This window comes from Fopius arisanus, unplaced genomic scaffold (assembly GCF_000806365.1).
Source record: "Fopius arisanus strain USDA-PBARC FA_bdor unplaced genomic scaffold, ASM80636v1 scaffold00008, whole genome shotgun sequence".
NCBI classification, from domain to species: Eukaryota; Metazoa; Arthropoda; class Insecta; order Hymenoptera; family Braconidae; genus Fopius; species Fopius arisanus.
In genome coordinates this window covers 1,339,828-1,364,282 of record NW_011887747.1, presented here as the reverse complement: position 1 = coordinate 1,364,282, position 24,455 = coordinate 1,339,828, and the positions used below count along the sequence as shown (strand labels likewise).

The 24,455-nt window shown below is 40.2% G+C and overlaps 1 protein-coding gene across 5 annotated transcripts in view; it reads left to right on the top strand.

Annotated features, from left to right (window-relative positions):
- The window catches only part of IRSp53 (Insulin receptor substrate 53 kDa), a 68,273-nt gene that overhangs the window by 24,443 nt on the left and 19,375 nt on the right, over window positions 1-24,455 (top strand). For all 5 annotated transcript variants that reach the window (XM_011316714.1, XM_011316717.1, XM_011316716.1 and 2 more), the window contains 2 exons: window positions 1,907-1,982; window positions 16,816-16,908. In XM_011316714.1, coding sequence (XP_011315016.1) covers window positions 1,907-1,982; window positions 16,816-16,908 — 169 coding nt within the window. The remainder of the gene's footprint in view (window positions 1-1,906; window positions 1,983-16,815; window positions 16,909-24,455) is intronic.

Below are 24,455 nucleotides of genomic sequence, written 5' to 3'. Positions count from 1 at the left end.
TAAAGACCGGTATATCTCTGCTACTTTGGCGTTCTCGTTCAACTTGGTAAATCGCTAGTCTAGGGGCTCATACCCTGGCAATGTCGAATGTGGTCGGATATCGATTGGACCTGCTGACGGGTAAATTAAACTCGGTTTACCAGCATTTCCGGCACAACTCAGAAACGTCTTTCCTTCCTATCGTCTACCCATGCCACCTTCCCTTCTGATTTGTAAGCTTTCCTTCTTCGATGTGCCATATTGTGCCGAAATTCAACCGGCCTTACCCGGAAATGTGATATATTGACGCACGAATTTTCCTCTATTCTCTGATCTCCAATCTGGCTCCATCTCGAATCAATGTTACTGTCAGTTTCTCATTCTTGACGTATATCATTTTTCTCCCTTCGAGTTTTTCTTTGAGAAGAAGGCTCATTCATTGCAAATCAATTTTCATTGCTAATAGTACTAATTTTCCGAATTTTCTATTTCAATAAGTCTATCACTGATAAAAATGTAACGTTTCAACAACTGCGAACCGATTTTACCGATTATTTCAGGTACTGTGCATAATACATGAAAAAACGGCTTTTCAAAATTTCGAATATTTTTGGGCTACCCCATCGTGTCCCGGGTACCTTGGTACCGTCATGCCTTGGTCTCCCCTAAGTAGCTCATCGATGAGTTCTTGGACCTCTTCATCCATCATTACAATAGATTATCACATTTTGCGTCGGATATTCTGGCAATTTTTCCGTATAACTTTCACCATTACTCTGACAAGTTAAAAATGACCACCCCCGCCAAACCGGATAATTGGATTTAATATTGAAAATGCAATCTTGGGCGCCTTGGCATCTCTTTTCTCTTCCTACTGCCTCCGTATACAATCTTAAAACCCGAAGAGTAACGTTACTCGCTCCAACGGATATGAACTGATGCAAATGAAAATGCCAACGAAATAAACGCGTTTGTAATCCTCAATACTTAAAATACCCTCGGCATTTTCCATTTATGCGAATGGGATCGAGTAACATTGTCTCGCATGGTTACCCTTTGAGAAATTCATTGGACCTCGCATCTTTCATCAAATGTCACAACTGACAGCTCGCAGGTGTCTCCTATCGCAAGCATCAGAGGAAAATCTCACTCAAATAATCATACGCTTCAACGAAGCATTTCGATCGTCACGACAATTCCCAAAGTCCCAACGATAGTTTTACGGTGGATCGTCTTGGCTCGGCAAATCGCTCGCCAACGGGCTTTTATCAAACTTTTCTGAATGGACCTCTCGATAACCCATCCTGCACATTCACCTGGGGATTTATCGCCAACTTTCACCCTTTTCATCGTTTTTCTTCCGGTTCATATTGAACGAGTGAACTTAGTACTGAAAATTCACTGTGAATTCTACTGGAAATAATCGAATATTTTTCAATCTACAAACGGGATATGTCAGTATTTATCTCTGGCATTAGAAAATTTAAGTGTGAAAGGAAAAGTGATTGCGTAGCGTGACATCTTTAATACGATTGTGTTCAGGGTTTCGATAGTTTTCTTTGCCAGATAAGTGTGGTGTTTGTCCCGCCATATGAGCTCATTTCCGGGACAAAGATTGTATTATTAGGAAGTGAGAGTTAGTGAGAAAATGATGTTCAAAGTAAAGAAAGAAAATTAGTGTCTAAGATCAAAGAAATAGGAGTGAGTCAGTTCGAACTTGACTGATAGCGAATGAGGATGTAGAGAATTTTTCTCTTATATTTATTTTCGCTATCCCTGAAAGATAACCAAATCCTGTTCCTATATGATTTTGATCCTACATATATTTGAATAATTCTGTGAAATTTCATAAAATTGCGTGAATGAATAAAGAATTTCCATAGTTTACTGGTATAATTTTTTATCATGGAATAATTTGATGTTTCAGAATATTCTCGATAAGTTCAACCCCGGCGCGAGGCAACTGATCAACGCAGGGAAGGCGTATCTGAAAGCACTTCATGGTGAGTGAATTCGATTCGAGCGAATGGAAGTGAATGCATGTGGGAGAGAATCCTAAGGGATGTACTTTGTTTCACTCCCACCTTACACTATACCGATGAAATCGAGTGTCAGTTGGCGAAACTTCTCTTCTCCTCGCACTTCACTCCTTCCAAGTCGGAAATTCCCCAAGATTTTATTTCACACCGTCTGGAATTCCTTTACGTCTGCCATCCATCAGCTTCCCCTCAAGAGCCAACCAATTCTCTCCCTAAAAAAATTTCCCCTTATTTTCACGCTTTCCAAATAAACCCACTTTTACGTTGAGTGTCGCCATTATCCCTCGGTCATTCGATCAGTCCTCATTGCCCCCATTCAATCTCTATTTTTTTCGTCACCACCCTCCACCTCCTCTTTTTTATTCTTATCAAATAAACACCGCTGATGTCGCTGGTTTTATCCACTCCATGACGGGCATTGTCAGTGCCCCTCTCAGATTACCCTCGAGGGAATGAAAAAAAACATAAGTTTGAATTAGTCCCTTCCCTAGAATAAACAGAGGGGCCGTCCTCATCGAGTAAAAAGGGCTTTCAAATTAGCAGGCCCAGTTAATTTTTTACTCAGCCAAGTTATGATAGGTTAAAATAAAAAAAATAAACCCCTAATAGGCGGGAAAAACACGGTGCAAGCGAATTTGAGGAAACATATTTTTATTCAACAGTAAAATCCATCAGTGCGAGAAAAAGTGTAGTGTAACCCCCTCATATCGTTCTTGTAAGTTGTGTGGCGGGGTGTGTAGGTTTTCAGTCCTTATTTCAGGATTTGGAGACCGTTTTGGGGGAAAACAATTACGTTGGGAGTTACATGTGTTAGTACACCGCTCTCTGTGCTATCTATATATATATAAGACGTGGCGGTTTGTCGGCCCCAAAGAAACCACATGTTGATACCCTCAAAAACCATGAAAACGCAGAAAAATGTTAGTTTTTGATGGTAACCCCGTACAGATTACTCAATCGCCACATGTATCACCTGACCTCAACTGACCACCTAATATAAACAATACATTTACCCACGTCTCTCATTTAACAAGATTTATATTAGATATATTTTCTCGCTTGTGTATAAAATGTGGCGGTTTACGAAATTGCAAATTCAGATTTATTTCTACTGTCCGCTTTTATCTCATTTTTCTCTTTTTTGTTTGGCATTGTACTGGGTGATAAAATTATTGGAGAGTTCAAACCCTTGAATGAGTGCGAGTAAAAGTGTAGTATTGCGTAAAGCGCACCTTAAATCTGGCTTTGTCACAGTGAAAAGCTTGTACGCTACGTGTAGGATTACGTCTGAATTGTAAGCGCTGTGGGAGTAAAATGGGAGATGGAAAATTCGAGGAGATGGGGGTTAGTGGGTGGGTGGGTGTCAGTCCTGTTGGAAATGACTGGATATACATAAAAAAGGGTGGAGAACATTATTTATGGGATCCTGGTGGTAGTTTCCGGGACTTCTGGTTCGTACGGGTATCGACTTGTATTTACGAGTTGTAAAGAGACTCCGGAGGTTTTCGTTCTCGGCAGAAACTTTACATGGAAATATTCTCATGTGAACGTTGCTTTACCGAGTCCTCGGGAATTGTCATGATTGTAAATTTATTCATCTGGGGTTATTGAATACAAATGTCTTATTCTCTTATGGCTATCCTTTATCCAATTTTCAACGGAATCGAATATTTTAATCCATTTATCTTTTCATACCATTTTTTTGACGAAGTTACAGTATGCAGTGCTATTAGTCGACCAAAAATAAATAGAAACGTTGAAGCGCGTATATGTGAATTTATCCTTTTCCTTCTCATACATAAAGTTCATGACGCTGAGGCAGAGATTAAACCCATGTACTGCACAAATATAAACGAATATTTCGAATCTCTATCTCCAGAAAGTTCATTTTAGTTTGCACAAGAGTCTCGAGGATTACCTCAGTTGGTACGAATTCAGGATAGATGAATTAATTCCATCAGCGCAAATTTGATTTATTTTCCCCAGTGTTGGGCGAATATCCCTCTATGGTTGCTGCCATATTTACGCCCAACAACAAATCTTTATTGTGGATTCATTCAGGTGTAATTGCATTTCCGGTCTTTGTATTTCTTTAACCGATTTCTCTATCTTTATTTTAGAATTCTCCTTTGCCGAAGTTGTCGAGAAATGAGTGGGATCTTTGATAACTTATAACATTCCGAAGAGACTTTTAAACCTTTGATGAAACGTGAAGTGAAAACGTGAAAATCGAAATGAAATCCTAAGTTTGAATGAAGCTGTTTCTTTTGATGTTCAATTACTATGTCTAATATATCTTCTTAGATCACTAGTATTCGAGATAATGAAATATTTGAAAACACTTGAATGATTTTTCTTTTGTCGGAATATTCTTGTCATAGGCGTTGTTCGCCTTTGAATTCGCTATGAACTGATTAAGATCTCTGATCGTTCACGACTCGTAGTACTTTGGGGCTTTTAATGATGTGAATCCTCTTTGATCTTGAATAAGGTAGTTTCCTTCCCTTGAATTTATTGCGGATCTCTTCGAAAAGTCTAATATAACCGAGACATCGACATTCTCTTTCATGCAACCCACTGAATTCCAATTTCCGCACAACTGCGGTTGAAACTCGAAATCATTCTCGTCTTTAGTTCACGTGTGAATTTAGGGGAGTGTAATGGTTATGGTTTTGGGGGAATTCTCCAGAAGTTGTATGCACTGTATGGACGGTGATGGACGGTGAGAGGTCAGTCCAGGGTTGAATGGAACTTCGGACGAGGTGTCACCAGCAGGTCTCGGGGGATATGTTGGTGCTGAAAACACCGAAACTGTAATTACGCTGGACCGACGAAAAATTTAGAGTGCTTGCTAGCCTCTATAACTTTCTCTACCCACAACTTGATGGGGTATTATATTCGCTCTCTCTGTCTCTCTTCTAGGGTTCATGCAGTTGGTGTCGATACCCTCTCCTCCTGCTTATTCACTTTGCTTTTTCGGTCGTATTCATGAGGCTGACTAGTTTGTGTCGCGGGACTATTACCACTTGGTGACCACTAGCCACTCAAGCCGAGCGAACCCTATTTTTCAGTGATTATTATAAATAAACAAATGGATTTTTGCCAAGAATCCATTTAATCTGGAGAGGTATTATTAGAGTTGCCAATTTTCTTCGGCATTCGAGGATAGCATGAATTGTTCGATCATTTTTTTTGGCGATCAGGGGGGAGGAAGCTACAGAGCGGCTGATCACTTCGGGAAATCATTCAAGAAATAACCGGAAGTCAAGAAAAATCACTGGAAATCAAGTGATTTCTATTTTTGATGGTGACTTTCAATGACCTTTTGAGATCATTAAAAATCACAAAGAAACCGAAAGGGATTTCGGAAGTCAAAGAAGTTATGAATAAGTCAGCAATCACAAATATTAATTTACAAACATAATTCGCAGTTTTAACTCTACTATCTCACGGTCGTTGAACAAAGGCGGGTTGGGGATATCAATCGTCGAAACTTAAAATTTAAACACGTTTTCTCGTTTTCCAACGAGTTACAGCGTTTGATTCCTCCATGCTATCTCGTGCAATCTTTCCGAACCTTATGACTCTTTCATTCAAATGTCTTTTGACTCTCTTATTCTCTGATCTCTGGCCCTTATAATCCTCCTGACGGTGATTACCTTTGAACGCCTGTCCGCCTCAGAATTTCAATCATATGACCTCTGTAAAGCTTCTGATAATAATGTATAATAAATAAAAACTCATGATTTCTACAGTGATTTTTCGAAATTGAGAAATCATGAAAAAATACCAGAAATCAGGGGAAACATTTAAAATCATGAGAAGTCATGATTTCCAATTCTGATTAAGAAATTCACAGAACTCATTGGAGAAATCACAGGAAATCAGTGAATTCCGGAAATCACTGAGTCATGAAAATGAGGAGTGACCAGCCTTTCGGAAGCGACATCAGAAATGCAGAAATGCCGATAACTGCGTGTCACAAATTGATAGGAATGCGATCATTAAAGTTATTGGAGGATAAGACTCCTCAGGTTGAATGAATAATCCGCGCTCTCTATTCATTCACAAAATTTATCCGTTGGACCTGTGAATTCATTGTCTCCTCCAGTGTCAGTCGTCAGTCCAGTGCTCAATTTACTTCATTAAAAGGGGTCCTTACGAGACTGGTAAATGAGAAATCTTATATTTCGATGCTACCTTATATTCCGACTGTAAATCGTACCGTGAAACTCTACTCTCGGCTCAATTTCAAGGAACGAGGATTCGTCGAAGATCCGATGCTGGAGTTGGAATGGGACAAGTGCCCTTTCAATTTCTTAATGAGCCGATCCTTCTTTGAGGCCGGATGTAAAAGAAAGTTGGGCAACTGGAGAAAGGCAAATTTGATTAAAGTTTCTGGGATTAATGGCGAGGAGATGGAAGCATTCCATAAAAAGGGATGGAAATTTTAAATTCACTAAATTGATTCAAATGTTGAGTATACCGGGTAACGACTAGCTCCAGTGAAACCCCGAAATGAATTTTATTTTTTATTTATTTCCTACTTCAATCTTACGAATTGCTGAAATTCGATTCTTTCATGTTTTTTTTTTCGATCCAGAGTTAAACCTCTTGATCCTATGATTCTGTATTTGCGAATATATTTTTATCACTATCAGATTTTTGAATGCGAAATTCGCTTGGAATTATCGAGGCCACGCATTGGGGTCTGATCGGATTCGAATTTGGAAGCGGTTGTGCGTACGCTTCATGCCTGAGGGTCCCACCAAAAGCATTCTAAACCGAAAAATTGTTCATCCACCTGCGGGGATTCTATAATTAAATTGATCCCTCATGTCATTTCATATCCTGTCATTTTATTTCCAATGCGGTCGCTCGCGTCTATTGCGACTACTCCTTTCCCTCTGTGCGTCTCTTCGTCCTGTCATCAGTGAGGCTGCGGTATGTTTTATATTTAAAAAAAAAAAATAGATAATTTTCATCCCCACGGCTACATGACATTTTCTCTCAATTAAATGGAGAGTTTCGATTGAACGCCGCGCGTATAGAATTGAAATATTAGTTTAATTACTAGTTTAATTCAGTGGATTATTATTATTAAGTTATTAAGCTTGATAGACACACGTATTTTTTTTGAATTTGTTTTAAGTAAAAAACCCGTCCAAAAAGGTAAATATTACTTAATTTCACGTAATTTTAACGTGACTAGAACCGTGCTTTTTAGGGGTCTTACGACAGCCGTGTTGACTCATCGACAGGGTGGATGGTAATGATCAACACAACAACAATAACAAGCGTCTGGTATATAGGTAAGATCCTTGCGTCATATACCAGAGATCGTGAGCTCAAAATGTAAACTTTACGGAACTGATTGGTAAATTTTCCTATCCGTGTGGTACTTTTCCAGTATTTTTTTTTTCTGTCGAGTCGCTAAAATTATCCCCATTGTTCATGAATCCAAATTCATCGACTGACATAGTTTATTCATGTGTGTGCTCGGTGATAATAATAACAGATGACAAAGTCATTATAATTACCGTTCGTGCAGTGTATGGCGATGAGTTAATTACAACGCAGTGCACAACAAGCTGATTAGTCAGGAGTAATCGATTTGGGTGTCGACACGCGAGTATTGTACATCGAACGCGACCAGGGTAATGGGTCCATTAGTGCTGCAGTTCGGTATGCCCAGCATGGATATGGCATCGAGTATGTAAGGTATTCGCGATTAATCCCGATCCCCGTGAATTCCAAGGGTAGACAACTGTGCCGTCTGGGAGTTGGGGGAAATATTTACGTGACTACTAGGCTGGAACTATCTTCAACGCTAGTGCATGTCGAAAATGCCTGTTGGGAATTTTTATGCTTTCTCGTACACAAGAAAAACAAAAATCACCAACGATGAAAATGGAAAAACTTAACCGACCTAGTCGTAGTGATTTTCTCATAGAATAATGTATTTTCACTGAAGAACTTCACTGAAATGCCAAATTCACACGAAGACCAAAATATACTTGATTATGTCATAATATACTATTTCATTATTATTATTTCATAATATACTATTTAAGAGTCAAATTCATAATTCAGATGAACGAAGAATGAAGGTTCTTCAAGAGAGAGACCCAGCCATTGACTAGAATGGTAAAAAAATTGCCTGACGAAAGGACCCCGAAAGAGATGAAGATAGATCTGCCCTTGGACTTTTAATTAACCCCCAGTGGCTGTTCCCCAGGGTGGAATACGTCTTCGCGTGGAAGCCACACGTAACTAATTTCCAAAGCTCTACCAATCACTCTGCCTCCCGGCTTTTGTCCAATCCTCATGAATTGAGAAAAATAATTCGTCCAATTTGTAAAACTCCTGAAATGAATTTGTACAAAAATTATAACCCAAGACGGCGGCGGGAGGGAACTCCCGTGGAATAACTGAATTACAGTCCTCTGTTATGAATGGAAGAGGGCAGGGGCCTAAGGACTTTTGCAGATACGATGGGGAGGATGTGCAGACGAGACTATGACCGAGTGAAAATAATTGAATCGTACGGTGGATGAGAGGCATTGTCCTTTCAGAATGAAGTTTACGTTTCTCTTGTTTTCTTCTACCTCGTTCGCTCATCACTCTCACCCTCTCTCATTATTTATCCTTTCTGAAATGGTGGGAGGGAGTGTTACTCCCCTGAACCGCTGTTACTTTTAGCCATCGATATCGGATTCTATCTAGCACAGACGTGCGTCATTCCAATAATGTGAGCCAAAGTTTACGCGTCTGAAGTTCAACCCCCCACTCATACCTTTGAAATTCCTCGTGTCAAAGGTCGACGCTCCCTTCTCGTCTGCCACAAGTGTATATACCAGCGGTATGAGCATAATAAAGAATGTTGCTGGGATGAGGTGGAGTGTAAACTGCGGAACTGCGGAATGTACAAGGGGCCAAAGTAAGTGTGCCCAAGAAAGAGTAGAAAAATGAAGCACAAAGATGGTGAGATGAAAGAGAGAGAAATGAAGGATGGGCTTTATCCTTGGAGAGTGTTTCCAGTGCGATATACCGTGGAGGATGATCCTCGGTGTGAGTGAAGTCATGCTATCACTGCCAAATATTTCACACAAAGAGTTTCGCATTAAAAGACAAAAAAAAAAGCGGGAAAATGGGATAATAATTTTGGAGCCGAGGGATAAAGCCGAAGTGTCTTTTGTCATTGAACAATGAGAGATCCAGAAAATTTCCAACCGCAAACTAGAAATAACGGTTAAGTTCACTGGAGCACAGGAGAATCGGATGTATCACAGTGGAAGTGGATAAAACCCAGTGCATGGTCAGACAATGGGGCCGCAGAAATCAGTGGATATTTCGTTGTTGCTGGAATCACATGTGCTGGATCACAATCCGCAGAGGAGAATGGAGGGATAGAACAATGATTTAGAGAGAGCCACAAATTTCACTCTCCCCCATATATATATAAATCGGGACTCTCACCGCTCCCCTGCGTTCTGTCCCCCTGGCCAATGGTGCCAACTGAAATTTATTTGCACCAATGTTGATTTCACGCGTGGGACAGACTCAGCTCACCCCATTGTACATTCCAACCCCTTCGATTTCTCTCAGCGAGGGTTGAAGGGGTTCAGAGCGGATAGAGTACGGTCAGAATCCCGTAATTGCACCTGACGGGCCCCCATCCTCTCGGATATCGCAGGGAAAATTACGCAGGTCTATTCTAAACGTCAAGAGTACGGGAAAATTCGTTTTTTTTTAGGGGATCAAGGGGGATGGGTTTTTGGTGCTGACCCCATTCAAAGTCCATAGACTCACTCCATACCTCACACCCTCACTCTTATAGCGTGAATGGGAAGGTTGGGGGCAACGAGCAGCGAATATTAATTGGTCTTAATTATTCGACTGCGTCCAGCCACGTTATTCGAGGGGGTGTGGGGCTGGGAAAAGTTTTCCGAGGAATGGCTGTTGGATGTAAAAATGGTCGGCGGCTGGGGCTAGATAGTACAGAGAGGGTGGCAAGTTTGTTCCCAGCATTTTACACCTCTCTGAACCTTCAGGGAGGATGCACGTAGTGGGAAGAACGTGATGGGAAAAACCACTCGGCCTGAGGTATAATAATTCTTATTCAAATTTTCAACTCTTTATTTTACGCCCTCGATTTTTTCCCTTTTCTTATTTTTATGCCTAACCAGGTGGAAGTATCATCTCTCTTGCTTACGATCTGAGGAGATACGACATCCCGTGGGATATGCTGGGTGGTAATACAACAGTGTATTGAGAATGAAGAGTGTCCACTAGGGGAATGGGGTGGAAGGAGTGGGAGATGGTTTTTGGAGCGTTGCAATCTCCCGAGGGGGGCAAGAAGGAATGCGATTAAGGGTTGATGGCTTCCTAAACACAAACAACCCTCGAACCCGTAATCACGAGCGACAATCGGCCCGAGGGTGGCCATCGGTTTCGACATTAAATAGTCGATAAAATGGGAGCGAGTATTATATAGTGCATGGTCATGATGAGGAGTACGTACTACCATTACTTAATTAGGAATTGCAATACAAAGTCTATTAATAATATGGTTGATTTATGAATGTAGGATAAACTATTTATTTTCTGGAAGGATTATTTATATAACGGTGAAATACCAACTGTCTCGAAACAATGGCGGAGTGAGTGCCCATTTTTTATTGAATTCTCATTACGGTCTTGATTTCTCTTTTTAAAAACCCAGTTAAGACGAAAATGATTTTTTAAAAATAATTATAATTATGATTATAATATATATTATATATTCATAGCTCTAATATCTTTCGTAACAGCGTCAGAATTGAGTAATTTCAGTTGAACGGTTGAAAGGGTAGAATACATAAGCAAAATTTTCGTTTATGGTTGTTCATACAAGGTATGAACAATTATTAGGAATACATGATAGTGCTATAAACTTCTGGCCGAAGGGGCTGGACTTTTTAATCCCCTGGTATGTCTCAACGTTATAGCATCCAGCATTTCTCAGTCTACATCCATTCCTGTGGAACACCGCTCATCCCATTCTTCGTGCGGGGATGAAATTCCGATATTAAAATGACTCCCCACTCCTCGTGACCGCTACCAGTCGGGGAAAATTTCCTTATTCCCTCAGCTGCAAGACGAGCATGACTTATAGATCGCACGCGATATACCAAGAGTACTGTCTGCACCTCTGTTCATTTTCCACCCTCTTTTCTAGATATCTCGTCTTCCGTTGTGTCCGGAGTCTAATTTCTTTAGTCGTTTTGTGGCCTCTAATTTTCTCACTTCATCCTTGTTAATATCATCTTGAGGGAATTTCAATGTTGAATTCCTCTTCCGGGGCATTTCTCCTCCTTCGTCTTTCCAAAGCAAAATTTTCTTTCTCATAAACTTCGGCGAGAGGCAAACTTTCAATAGAACAGAATTCCCAATCACTCTAGTATTATATGGATCATCTGAAATTTTCAATCCTCTTCTATCAATATTATTCTCTCACCCTCGATATCGGTTATTGAAGTTTTGATTCCACGTCGTTTCCCCTGAGAAACTTTATTCTCAACTCTTACCTCTTGATCTACGTTTTATTCCGTATGTTTTATTTCAGTTGAAAGAGTCGGAGTAAATGGAAAAAAGTTTTGAACGAAATAAACTCATATCGATTTCAGTCAACCATCAATAGACTTTATATTTTCAGTTGGCTCTGACGTTCTACTGGATTTTTCTCTTAATTATCACATCACCCCCGAGAACGCGGATGAACATGGGGTGTGAATTCCTCGAGTTATTCGATGGAATATTGAATTTCTGGGGGAATGTCTCCAACCTCTAAAATTCATCGCAATAATTAATATTTTGTTCACAGTTGAATATATCTGTGAATAATCTATTGGAATTTAGTCGAACAATTCGGGTTAGCAATTTATTTGACAAATGCCATATTACATTTTTGTTATCCCATCAAAGTGAAATAGAATTTACAATGAATTCTCATGATAATTGTTGAATTAACTGCATAATTCCAAATTCATTCCATTCATTCCGTTTGAAATATACAGTGAATTTATATTAAAATATGCGAGATAAAAAAAATAAAAATAAAAACAAAGGGCGAAATGATGGGAAAAGCTTGTTCCAGATTTACAAATCAATCTTCTGAATAACAGGCACATGATTCGCTGAAAAATTTGTACCAAATGCCTCGGAACCCGAAGCGATATGACCTCTCCCAAAAACCATAATCCTCATGCATGTACATCACTCAATGATACCTCCCACCCCCAATTCTCAAAGTTCAAACCCATTTATTTATGACAAATGGCCCCAATTATTTCGCTCCCGATCCAAATCGATTTTGACAGTACCAACGTTGGCACACACGCCAAACGAGCGAAATTCACATTGACAAACTGCGAGTCTCACAAATTGCGTTCAAAACTCTGAGGACATTAACCATAGGTGAATCACTAGGGCAAGGACAATCGATGAGGAATTGCCTAGTACCTAGATTAATTACCCCCTTCGGCTATGACTCCCGCACGACTAACTCAAAATACATTTTCCTAGTTTCTCACACGCATTCATCACTCTGGGGGTATTATAAGCACGACGGGGAGTTATGTTCTCTAGGAACTAACTAATGTACTCTGAGCTGCTTGAAATTTCATCAAGAACTTGAAATATCCAGGGAGGAGCTTCGCCCTATCGCCTATCCCGACTTGTATTCATTCTTATTACCTATGTTACATCATTTCTATCATCCCTCCTTCATAACTACTCAAAACGTAAATGTAATTTATATTTTTTATAAAATTATGATTTCAAATATAATCTACGTTTATATTTTCGTGACGCAAGCTACAACAGATTATGATTTCTGAATTTAGTTGATGCGTCTCAAAGATTCTATACCGTTGCCTTTCTTGATTATCGTCCTGTCTTTACTGTTCCCAAAATTTTTAACTCTTCAATAAACACTTAGGAAATCAACATGGATATATTGTCAAAATGCTCGATTCTGTACTTGTTAAGATGAAGTGAGAAATTAAATCCATTTGGGAATGCATAACTCCTCCGGAAATTCAAATAGACTCATATGCAATTGATTCTCTATTTTTCTTCATGAAACTACTCCACAGTATTCAATTAGGCCATCTGCAGAGCAGCCGCAGACTAGAAAAGTGAATGGAAATCTCCATGGATGGGGCAATTTCGGTCTTGCTGAGCATTTCTGAATCGAGGGAGCGATAGGTGGCCGTTCGACTCTCCTCATCCCTAGTGCGATCAACCACAAAGCTCGCAAACAGATGCTGCATTATCCCATGAAGACAAATTCAAAGCTCCTCTTCAACAATCATCAAATACCATTGCTCGAAATACCATTTTCATTGAAACTTAATACAAACGTCTGCACATAAATGTCTGACTTCGTCAGTTGAATATCGTGTGACGCTCCTTTATAAAATGATGTAGTGTCAATATAAGGTAACTCACTTGAGTGGCAGCTCTCTCTCCTCTATAAGGATAAAGAGAGATATGTGCACTCAACTCTATAAGTGCTTATTGTTGTGCTAGCATTAATACATGCATATGAAGTTTAAAGCCTTGAGACGACATGAGAAAATGTAGTGGATATATTTCAGTGATATGTATGGATCCACAGCATCTGGTTTTATTCCGCCCTTGTAATTCAGGCTCCTTTAACTCCAGGGGCTTGAGAAGCTTTTCTTCTCATATCTTTTCCCTCCCCAGTTTAAACTCTATAGAAACGTATCTTTTACATGCACATATGCCACAGCCATCTCCCTTCTTTTCTTAAAACCAGAGCTCGTTGTACATACGACTAAACGATGAGTTTCCGGGTTGCCCCGGGAAGTGGAAGCTGGCAACTGAATTTATGCTTCATTCGTACGTGTACATACCGCAGCGGTATGCTCCGTTAAAGCCGGTAGAGAAATGGAGACGGTTGTGTGGTATACACCGAGGCAATGTGGGCTAGGAAGGTGGTGTCAGAGGTAGAGGGGAATTGAAGCAACTCTGCTGTGTGAACCATCCCCACAAGTTTACCCCCTTGAGATACTCTCAGCTCATGGCTCTCAACCGCTGCTTATTTATTGCACCACGCGGCAAACCTTCTACATGCTCTCCTAGCCTCCATACTCTAGGCGAGATAAAATTTAATTCCTCACCGGTCCCTCAGTGCCTCTTTCTCTCTCTCTCTCTCTCTCCCTCTCTCTCTCTCTCTCTCATTCTCTATGACCGGTCAATTTTCCATGGTGACTGGCTGACTTGGTTGGCTTGAATTTATCTACCAATACTGCCAGACAACTTGAATCCCCCGAAGGATAACATCTATTCAACAAAGTTCTTTCATACACCATTTTGAGCAAGACTAATTGACTCTTCCGCTGTATTTTTCCTTTCTCCACGTTTGAAGGGAAAATTTTTCTCTCCATGGAGAGACCAAAGATTGGAGATTATTTGTCTGCCTGAGCTCAGAACTTTTCCATTACACTTGGGTAATTTCAGATTGGGAAAACTCGTCGTTTTCTATTGGATATCGAATGCTTTGATGGAGTAATTTATATAGAAGCTCATGGGCCACCTGCAATAAATTGATACTCCAGAAAGAACAAGTGAGAGGGAAATGAAAAACCGTTGGTTCCACGACTAGCTCTTTTTCGCTGTGGCTAGTTAATTTGTCATAATCTCTCATGCCCGAAGCAGTGGAGACCAATGGCAACGCTCGGATGATGAGACCTGAGGCACTGGTGCGAGAGTCGTTTTGTTTCCATCTACCGTCCAAGCCGTGGAGCTTAATTTTCAATTATCAGTGGATTCTCCACTTGAGCGAACTACACCCCTCAGCCAACGAGACAAATTGGATTGTACCCAGCGCACTGTTTCGGAATGTGTATCACCACACGTAACAACTATTTACTCTCGTTTCCATAGGTTTTGTTGTCCACTGATTCTCTGTGATCTCCTGTCGGGTGAAATAGGCAATAGATTGTTGTTTAGACTCGTGCAACCCAAGCCATACGTATGCTTGTGAAATTGATGCTTGGGCGGAATTTCACGACTGAAATAACAATGGGCGCAAAGTACACGGTATACACGATACACACAGAGAGTTATACGAAGGATAAAAAGAGATCAAAAAGTTGCTTCAAGTAGACAGGGAGTTGAATCGATGTCTTTGACATACATGACTCGTAAGTTAATTTTCATTCTCGAGGAGGAAGAGGCAGTGGATGGCATGTAGAGCCATTGCAACTTCCCTCCGTATTTTTTTTTTGTCAACTATCTTTCAGTGATTCATTCATTTTATTTGAAATTACTCAGAGCCCTTTACTCTTCATGAGGATTCGTCTTAAGCTGCAATTAAATCCACTCACTCTTGCGAGAGACGTAACTCAATTTGCAAATGTTTTCTATTCGCTGTCCACAATTGGCGCTCGACCCGGCTGAAGGTGGTAAATTCAAATTCGTACAAGTGGCGAAGGGAGAGCGATGAGATAAAGTGGCGACTTTGCATAGGGCGGTAGTAACAGCCTCTTGAGTACGCGTGGTGGAACAATGTAATTAACAAGAACAAGTGGGAATAACAATTAAGGAGGGTGGGGAAGGGGTGACGAGCTCAAGAGAGTCCTGGTTGTCAAGAAATACTTCTTAGCTGCAGGTAAGGGAGTTTTTTTATAGAATCACCTTACGTAAAGGCGATTAAAGCGAGTAGACACAAAAGAAATTGAGGAGAAATCGTTCTTGAAAAGTATCAGCACTCTGTAAACTAGTGGAGAAAGAAGTTGGAGGTTTTTAAAGGAAAATGTGAACGTGTGCAGCATTGACTTTCCATTGATATTCTGCCAAGGAGTTGGTCTAATGTGGAGCTTTTGTCTTTATCGAGACACCCATCTCAAAGCATCTCCAGCCCTACTTCACAGTGCCTTGTCTCGCATAAGGGTGGTAATAGCTTTCATGTTTTTTTTTTTTTCGTTTATTCTTCTTAGTCTCGGTATTGGATACGAGAGTGGAAAATAGACGTGAATTAACGAGTATTACTACTGACGACAGACGTACGAATTAATTCTCAATTGAAAATCTAATTAATTAGTATTATCGAATCAATGTAATTGGCTCAATTCCTTGGATGTTGAATTTTCGATGGGGCAAGTAGAGATAGGGAAAACTTGGTTGGAGGGTGGGGATGTCATGAGAGGGTTGCGCGATTCAACCCTTGCATTCACCGGAGAATTGTTGACTCCTTGAATTTGCGATAACGCGCGTAAAACCGGTTACCCAAAACTCGGTGGAGCATCTTTCCTGGGAAAATCGCCGGTCTATCTCCGGTATTTATGAGGAATCGATACTCCCAGGATGCGTGAAAGGACCGCTGGTAAAACATGGTAAACACCAAACGCCAATTTCTACAGGCATGCCTGGTCACGAGAAGCCTCAACCCCCACGCAGTGAAGATCCTACCAATTTTTTTCTGGTCCATAGAGTCCTAACAAGATGGGAAAAATGGGAAGGATACCCTCTTCTCACGCATCATTCACCGCAGATTTCTCCCAATTCAGTGGTTCAATTATTTTTTATTGATAACCGATCTTTATCGTCGAGTGCCTTATTATCACAGTCATTCGATAAATCTTTAATAGATGACTAATGGATTTTGATGCCGAACCATGAAGTTTTTAAGCGAGTTTAAAAAAATTTAGCTGGTGTTTCATCAATATCGCAATTTTATGCAAATTTATTTTAATGGATTTAATGAACACGTGGGTTTTTATTTCAGGCGCAGCAGCGGCATCTCGTACTTATGTGGACGCCCTCTCCAGACTCGCGAGACAAGCACAGCTTGGTACCTGGGGTGGCTCTCAGGATGTCGGTGAGTAGAAGTTGATTATCCTCCCAACAATCTCATCACCGCCGTACGACTCGAAACCTCAGGGGGCCTAGAATACCCCAACTGCTTGTTTTTTCTCTCACTTCTCCACTCTCTTTTCACCATCTTATACAATGTACAAGGAGGAATGATTGTAAGCTTTTCTTCTTGAATACCCTGTCCCACTGTCCCAAGTGTGCCTTGTAATGCCCAACACATTTTCTTTATTCGTGCAACTTTTGTGGGTTTTAGTGCCTCGAAGGCTTCCAAAGCCAATAAAAGCGCGTCCACTCGACCATACCTAAGCTGAGAGCTTTACTCTTCTGTACTTTTATTATCGTCTCTTGAAATATCGCACGTATGGGGCTGCTTAACGAGATCATCACGGGATGACGAGTAGAATCAAGCCGACGTGTCGGAAATCGAGAGGTGTTTCCAGAGATTGGGGTGAGATACCGAGGGTTAAAAATGAGACTGATGCACCGCTCATGACTCTCGTCAATCAGAATTACGAAACCCTAAGGGTGCGAGTCAGGTGTGCCTGGGGAGGTTGTCACATTCTACTGCCATTGATTCTGCATCGACATGTCACGACATATGGCTTTTAATGACTCGCTTGTATTCAATTTGGGAAACCCTTTGCCGCAGCGGTAATAGCATAGTATATAAAAGAGAATATTATTCCGCATATCTCATTCCTTCAGAAATCCAATAATTTTCAATTATCAGAGACTCGGGGAATTAGTTTGTCGAGGTGGAGTGCACCATTTGGCAGGGATTCTGGTCTCGAATAGGTGGCAAAGCCCCAAGGTAAATGGTTCTACAATGAGAGTGAGAATATTGTCATCCAACTGGAGAAACAAGCGTCAATTTGCCTCCTGCCTAGCTTTGCAGCGTTTATTATTCGCTTTTAATTTCTCAATAATCGTTCTGAACCGGTGTCGTCTTGTTCAACAATACCATTTACCACTGTGGCCCTTAGAGGTTTAGTGGCAAACCAATCTCGATTATACTAAATCGTCCCGGCCAGGGACCGAGCCACTGGTGAATTTGGTTTTAGGTGAATCCACAAAATTGAATCGTTCCTCATTCCCGAGGTGATATCTCTTGCAGAAGTTCCACCGTATGACCCTTCAGGAGGCCCTCGGAGATGATCCACAAGAGGTTGATGCCACCACACTCCGTACTTCTCCATACTGCCATCTCCCTTTCATCCAACCTTCCACTTACTCCGCAGACTTCTTCTTTATAAGTATTCTCTTTTTTTTTGGGATTCGATTTTCTTTAGGTTAGGCTATAAAAATAAAATTACTAATGATTACATTCGATCTATATAAATTTATGTCAAATTTCAATCGACAATTTCTGAGATTGTTTAGCCTATTAGTTTTTAGTTTATCGAGAAATTATTCCAGAATTCGTACATCAATTTTGATGGGAATAGATTCCCAGGCGATACCATATTTTCTATTTTGATTGGAAAACATCTGATGACCTATTTATTGCGAGAGCGCTCGAAAATCAAATAAGGTACCTCAATGGCTTTGATCTTTGACACGAAAAATTGTTCCGTTTATTGGTTTTCAAGGAGAGAGAGAGAGAGAGAGAAAAAAAAAATCGTATTACACAGCTAGTTTACACGCCACGAAAAATCCAATGAGTGGAACCAGTGGCTCCGGTGCAAAGGGGAAGTGGAAATGGGCGGGGTCGGAAGGGTGTAAGAGGGGCATTCGATTATTGGGGGTGTGAAAATGAGAGTGATATCGAAATTGGCAATATCGTGGGCTCAGCCTCCCTTACCTCACTATGTCTCGATCGATATACGAATCTGCCTTTCAGGATCTACAGGCGCCCTCGTAGGCCTCACCCATCCTCTTCCTCTTCCATTTTTCACTTGATTCTTCGGAATAGCAGTTTCCGGAAGTACCAGCTTGAAGGAAAGGCCCCCGTCATAAGTAAAATTGAAACTCGATTAGATAAGAATTCACGCTTACAAAGGAAACTCAACTTCTTTGTGTACTTTTCATATATTTTTTATCTATAATTTCCCATCCTTCTGCGAACGAAACAACGAAATTTCCCCGTTTTTCAACTATTTGAATCCTCTTCACCCAACGTTCATCGCAGTGCGGCAGGCTAAAACAGAACTCTGGAATAGTAAATTCATCCACCCGGTGTAGAAGAGAATAAAATTTCTAATTCCGGTGCCTAATTCAAATTTAATTTCCTCCTTCAAAAATCCCCTGAATTAGGGCTGGCCCTTCAGACATGCAAACCGTTTTGCCATGCATCTCAGGTTTTTTCTATTTGATTTTATTATGCATGTTACTTTACATGGGATGGTGTGGTAATGGTGTTTTTTTCCTCATATAAAAATACGACAGAAAATCGATCTCGAAATATCTAGAAGACCTAATCGACCCGCGACGACTAAGCCATAGCAAAATCCCAAAAATTTTGAATGAATGTGCGAGCAGAGAACGCGGGGACAAAAAAAGATTTCGTCGACAAAAAAAGGGAAAACGATTACCGTGTTTATTCTTAATGATTTCAATCTCGTTTAATTACTGTCCGTCATTTAATACGCATATAACGATAGGCTCACAATTTCCGAGCTTCAATTAATTTCTCTAATGAGAGCGAATTAAATTGAAATTCTGAAAACAGTAGTTAAACCCCTATTCACTAAATACGAAATTATAATTCTTTCACTTCCAATAAATATAACTAAACACGGGTAATCCACATTAATCACATTATTCGGTGTAGAAATAGTTATTCAACGTTGACGAGTAAAGTCTCGATTAAACTCCCTGGGGCGGTCGAACGTGTGTTGCTAGATGAAAAGTGGAGTATTTTGATGCTATTCATGTTATCATACTCCTCATCCCCTTTTCTTTCATTCGTTCCATTATTTTCAATTGGTCGTTTTACTGCTATGCGCCATTGGGTAGTATGAAGCTATAATAATTCGCTGAGGGAGATGTTCACACGCGTAATTTTATGCAATTACGTGGATTTGACACCTACGTATTTTCAGTAGTTGGAGTCTCTTGATGGTAGACATCATGTCGAGATTCCGGATGCATTCAGTAGCTTTCCACGTCCTTTACGCCATTTCCAGCCTCATAATTCAGTCACTGTGATCGTTCACCCGATCTCAAACGCATCACATCACACACTTCAACCCGTTAATATACACCTTGGGATAATCTTAGTTGTCATGTCAACTCTTGGAAATGTAGTATCTCATTTCATACTCATGTGAGCCCACAGCCTCTCCCCAATCAACTCAAATCCGAAACAGTATCAGGGATGTAATTAGTAATATTGTATAGAACTATTTTGAATATTTACCTGAAAATTACGTACATATGCGTGTCATACACACGTTGGAATTGCATGGTATTCCAAAGAATTTTTCTGCCAAACTCAATTTATTAAAAATTTTTTGTAAAAAATTAACATTTGCCTCAGTTTTTGACGAAACAAGTTAAAGTTGTTATCATAGCTTATCTAATCTAATCTAAATCCGATTATCAATTAAATGGAAAATAGAGTTCGTAGGATATGCACTTAATGTTTCCGAATACGGGGCAACATTTTGTTCGTCACTCGGCGTTCCCTCACGAACCGGGTGACCAAAAAAATGAGTATCATCATAAACGGTATATTTCGTTACTCAGTTCATCATTCGGTCGGAAAAACAACTATTGGTACGTTGTTACTATTGAAGTAACCACTCGAAGAACATTTTTATCAATTATACAATATTCCCAATGCTCTTGACCGAGTTAATTTGCTGTTCTCTTTCATGATTCAAACTGTTCTCCATGGAGTACTCTCTGTCAGCTGCGAATGCATCAGAACTTTGCTATCCATTGGGATTGCTGAGGCATTGATCGAGGGGCTTGCCACCGCTATTCGCGAACCCATATATGGGATTAAATTGATTCCAATTTTCATTTAATCATTAAACAGCTATATCCACTTTCGATTGAGATGGATGGCATTTTAAATGCGTGAAACAAAAATTATCTAAGCTGATGATTACCTGAATCGATTCATTGAATTATTCGATAAACTCACAAAACAATAATTTTTTTAAAAACCACGAAGTGAGGTGGTTATCCATTTCCGGATAATTTATCATTGACGAATCACTTTATTTTTTCGAAAATTCGGGTTTGCTCACCGGTTGTGTGATGAACAAAATGAAGAATTGAAAATTTGATGGATCTGTGCGCGCGTTAAGAAACTCTCATCCTACCACCCAAACAATCACGTTGCTCCACCTCGTAAATGTCCCCAGAATCCATTAATTTTACCGTGAACTTGTAACTGATCGTGTACATATCTGGAAAGCTATCTCCCATCGTTCCGCGCGTCGGGCACACGTCTGGGTGCCTCCACGAGACCGTGAAATCCTCCTAATTCAGTGTCGTATTCTAACGCTGCCACGGACACACGAGTAATAGACTGCATCCTCCGATGCCAACCAATGGGATAGTTATTGGAATCTCTCAAGAATAGGAACACAGGGCCCTTCAATTTATCCCATATATCTCAAGCCCATATTCATCCACATTACGGACCAGTGCTATAACACAGGTATACGCAGATGTGGTGATCCTGTTTTCGTGGATTGTCCCGTGGTAATATACTCCCGATGCCGGGCTATAGTTTCCTTGTGGTTCGGCCAGTTAATTGCATCTAGTCTCACACCCCTTTCCATTTCCACCACCACCTTTCTCGCTTCGCGCGTGTAATGATCCACTCGACTACTACCCACCACCAGCACCACTATCCGCCGTCTGGCTGGCATTTGATACACCGGAATTCCCATTCTCCATGCACAAGTACAAGAAAATTAAAATGAAGAGAGAAGAAAAAAAGGCTGGAGTTAAATTGAAGAGAAGTTGAAAAAATAAAACGATGAAGGGAGGAAGGATATTTGCGGTGGCACATGCTGCGTCTGGCTGACGCCTTCACGTATATTTTGGTGGGCAATTTCTGGGTTCGAGGACCAGAGGATGAGACTTCCAGGGTTGGGCATTTTCTTCCCCCCCACTATCCACGTACAAAATCGTATTCTAAATCGTGTACGTGTATACCAGCGGTCACTGCATATATATTCAAATTCTATCCCTACATAAAAATATATTTTTCAATAAAAATATAAATGTTCAGTATGAAATTACCCCGGAGTTTTCATGAATTGAAAATTCGATTCTGCTATTAATTATCATATGGTACAATTAGCCAGAATTAGCAGTCCATAACGACTGGTTTATTCAATTGGGAACTGGAAACCACTGTTGGATTTTCAGTAGAATTATGTACGTATTGAAATTCGTTAGATATTTGTAGTGAAAATTCCAGTGAGAGATTAAATATTAAATAAGCTGAGCGTGGGACTGAATAAAATCTGGCTTGTTCTCCTCATTTTGCAGTCGACCGATTTTTTACACCTCTTGGTCTCTTTCGGGATTGTTCACACGCGGCCCGAAGGAGATAACGCCTAGTAATACGTGCCGAGGGTAGCAACGTCATCACGAGCCCAAAGCTTTAACAGAAGCACTCGTCGTCGGTGATTAACGAGAGTGATATTATACCCCGGTGTGCGTTATAATACTGGAGAGTGCCAGGACACCATTAACCAAGTCTTTATTAATTGGCATTGTCGAGTAATTTGCCGGCCCAAGGCGGTGCCCAACCATGGCGATAAATAACGCCAGATTAATCATATTTACGCACAATTATAGGGAACAGAAATAAAATACATCAGGGCTTTCAACGGTCTGGTTTTCACAGCATTCAATATGAATCGCGAATAATACAGCAAATGAAAATGACAAATTGATAATGAAATAAGTTGGTACGTATAACACAGTAGATTGACTCTGAAAAATGTCCAATAGACTCTCAAGTTGATAAACTGGAAAGTCTTCTCCTCTGAAAGTTTGTTGTGCTGGTGCATGCGGTTGAGAATCTAGCAAAGTTCACCGTATGGTGTACAGGACTCTGTGGTTTTGCATTTATCCTTAAAGGTAACTATGCAAGACAAATAAACTTGGGTTTTCTTGGTAGTTCAATCCTAAACAGACGGTTTACTTGTCGGTGAGATGACATTCTCGTGTGAGCATGGCCTCTGTCTTCACAAATTGATTGCCATGGTCGTCACGGTAACATTCAGGGATTCAATCTTCTTGTAAAACGCACCAGCTAGATGTTGAATGAAAAAGAGGTTAACACGAGTGCATGAAAAACGGTATTGTCACAGAATTATTTATGGGGACATTCACAATGCGATGAGAAACAGACGAGATGAAACTTTTTGTTTCTCTTTAGTTTTCCACCTGTCTCTTTGTCGCTAGCATTTCGAGTATAAACTTTCCAATGCAACGAGTAAAAGAAATGCATTCTCTTTTATTGCTCCTTTGGAGAAGTGTCTCTCATCGAAATACAGAGGAATTGTCTCTGGACAATTATTTTCCCAGGGGTAGACGCGAGTGTTTTGTGTTCCACTCCTGCCTTATAAGATCACCGCTTTGATATGCAACAATTCGAGGAATAATATTTCGAGAAAAGGGAACAATAAAAATTGTGTCAGTATCACTGAACTTTTAAGTATCCTCATAGAGGCTTTATTTAGTCGCTAAAGAAATATTAAATATTAAATAAACAGGTAATAGTTGTCTAGTGTTTTTTAATCGACACTTCTGGTTTTCATTTAAGCTATACCCACACCGATATGCCAGACGTTTTTTTTAATTCCAAATTATACTCGGGAATTTAATCTGGAAGTGGGGCTGCACCGTTGGCTGGACAGCTGGAAAAAATGTAGAAAGGCGAATTTTATTGTATCTCATTTCACCGTCTTCTCGATGTTTTTTTCTTTTACCAGTAGGAAATTGTATTTTCCACGAATATTGCCACTTGTATAGTCAGACTCATCCTTACCCCATCGTAATAACGGAAGTGGAAGTCATAAGAGTCTGGCTGTGGAAATAGACTCTGTAGATGATGGAATGTGCGCGGGGATTGGGGAAAGGGGTTGAAAATTTTAGAATGGGTGTTCACTCTGAGAAATATAAGGAAACAGTGTGTGACACGCGTCGCCATCATTCCTCTTCCTGACAGCTCTATCTCTCCGTTTATCCTACGGATCCAGCTTGAGGTAGATTCCCATGAACTTTCCACTCTCACCACTTTATATCTGTTCGTCTTCTTTCTCCATTTTTTTTACGTTCGCTACATTACTTTTCTAAAATCCCCAAATCTCTCGGCTTGATTTCCGTAAGCTGTCTCAAGGAAAAGAATGAACCCCCCTTATACACTACTCGAAAATTACACTTGAAATTCCTAACAATTCTTTATCGGCGAATCATTTAATTTCTTAAATATTCCGGTAATTTGGCGTAATTTTTAACTGAAATCGATTTGAAACTTATATAATTAAAAATGCAGATGACTTTGTGACTGAAATATCAAGAAATTTTCAACAGCGTAGCAATTAGAGCGGTAAAGTTTTGGATTTAAACTGCTTT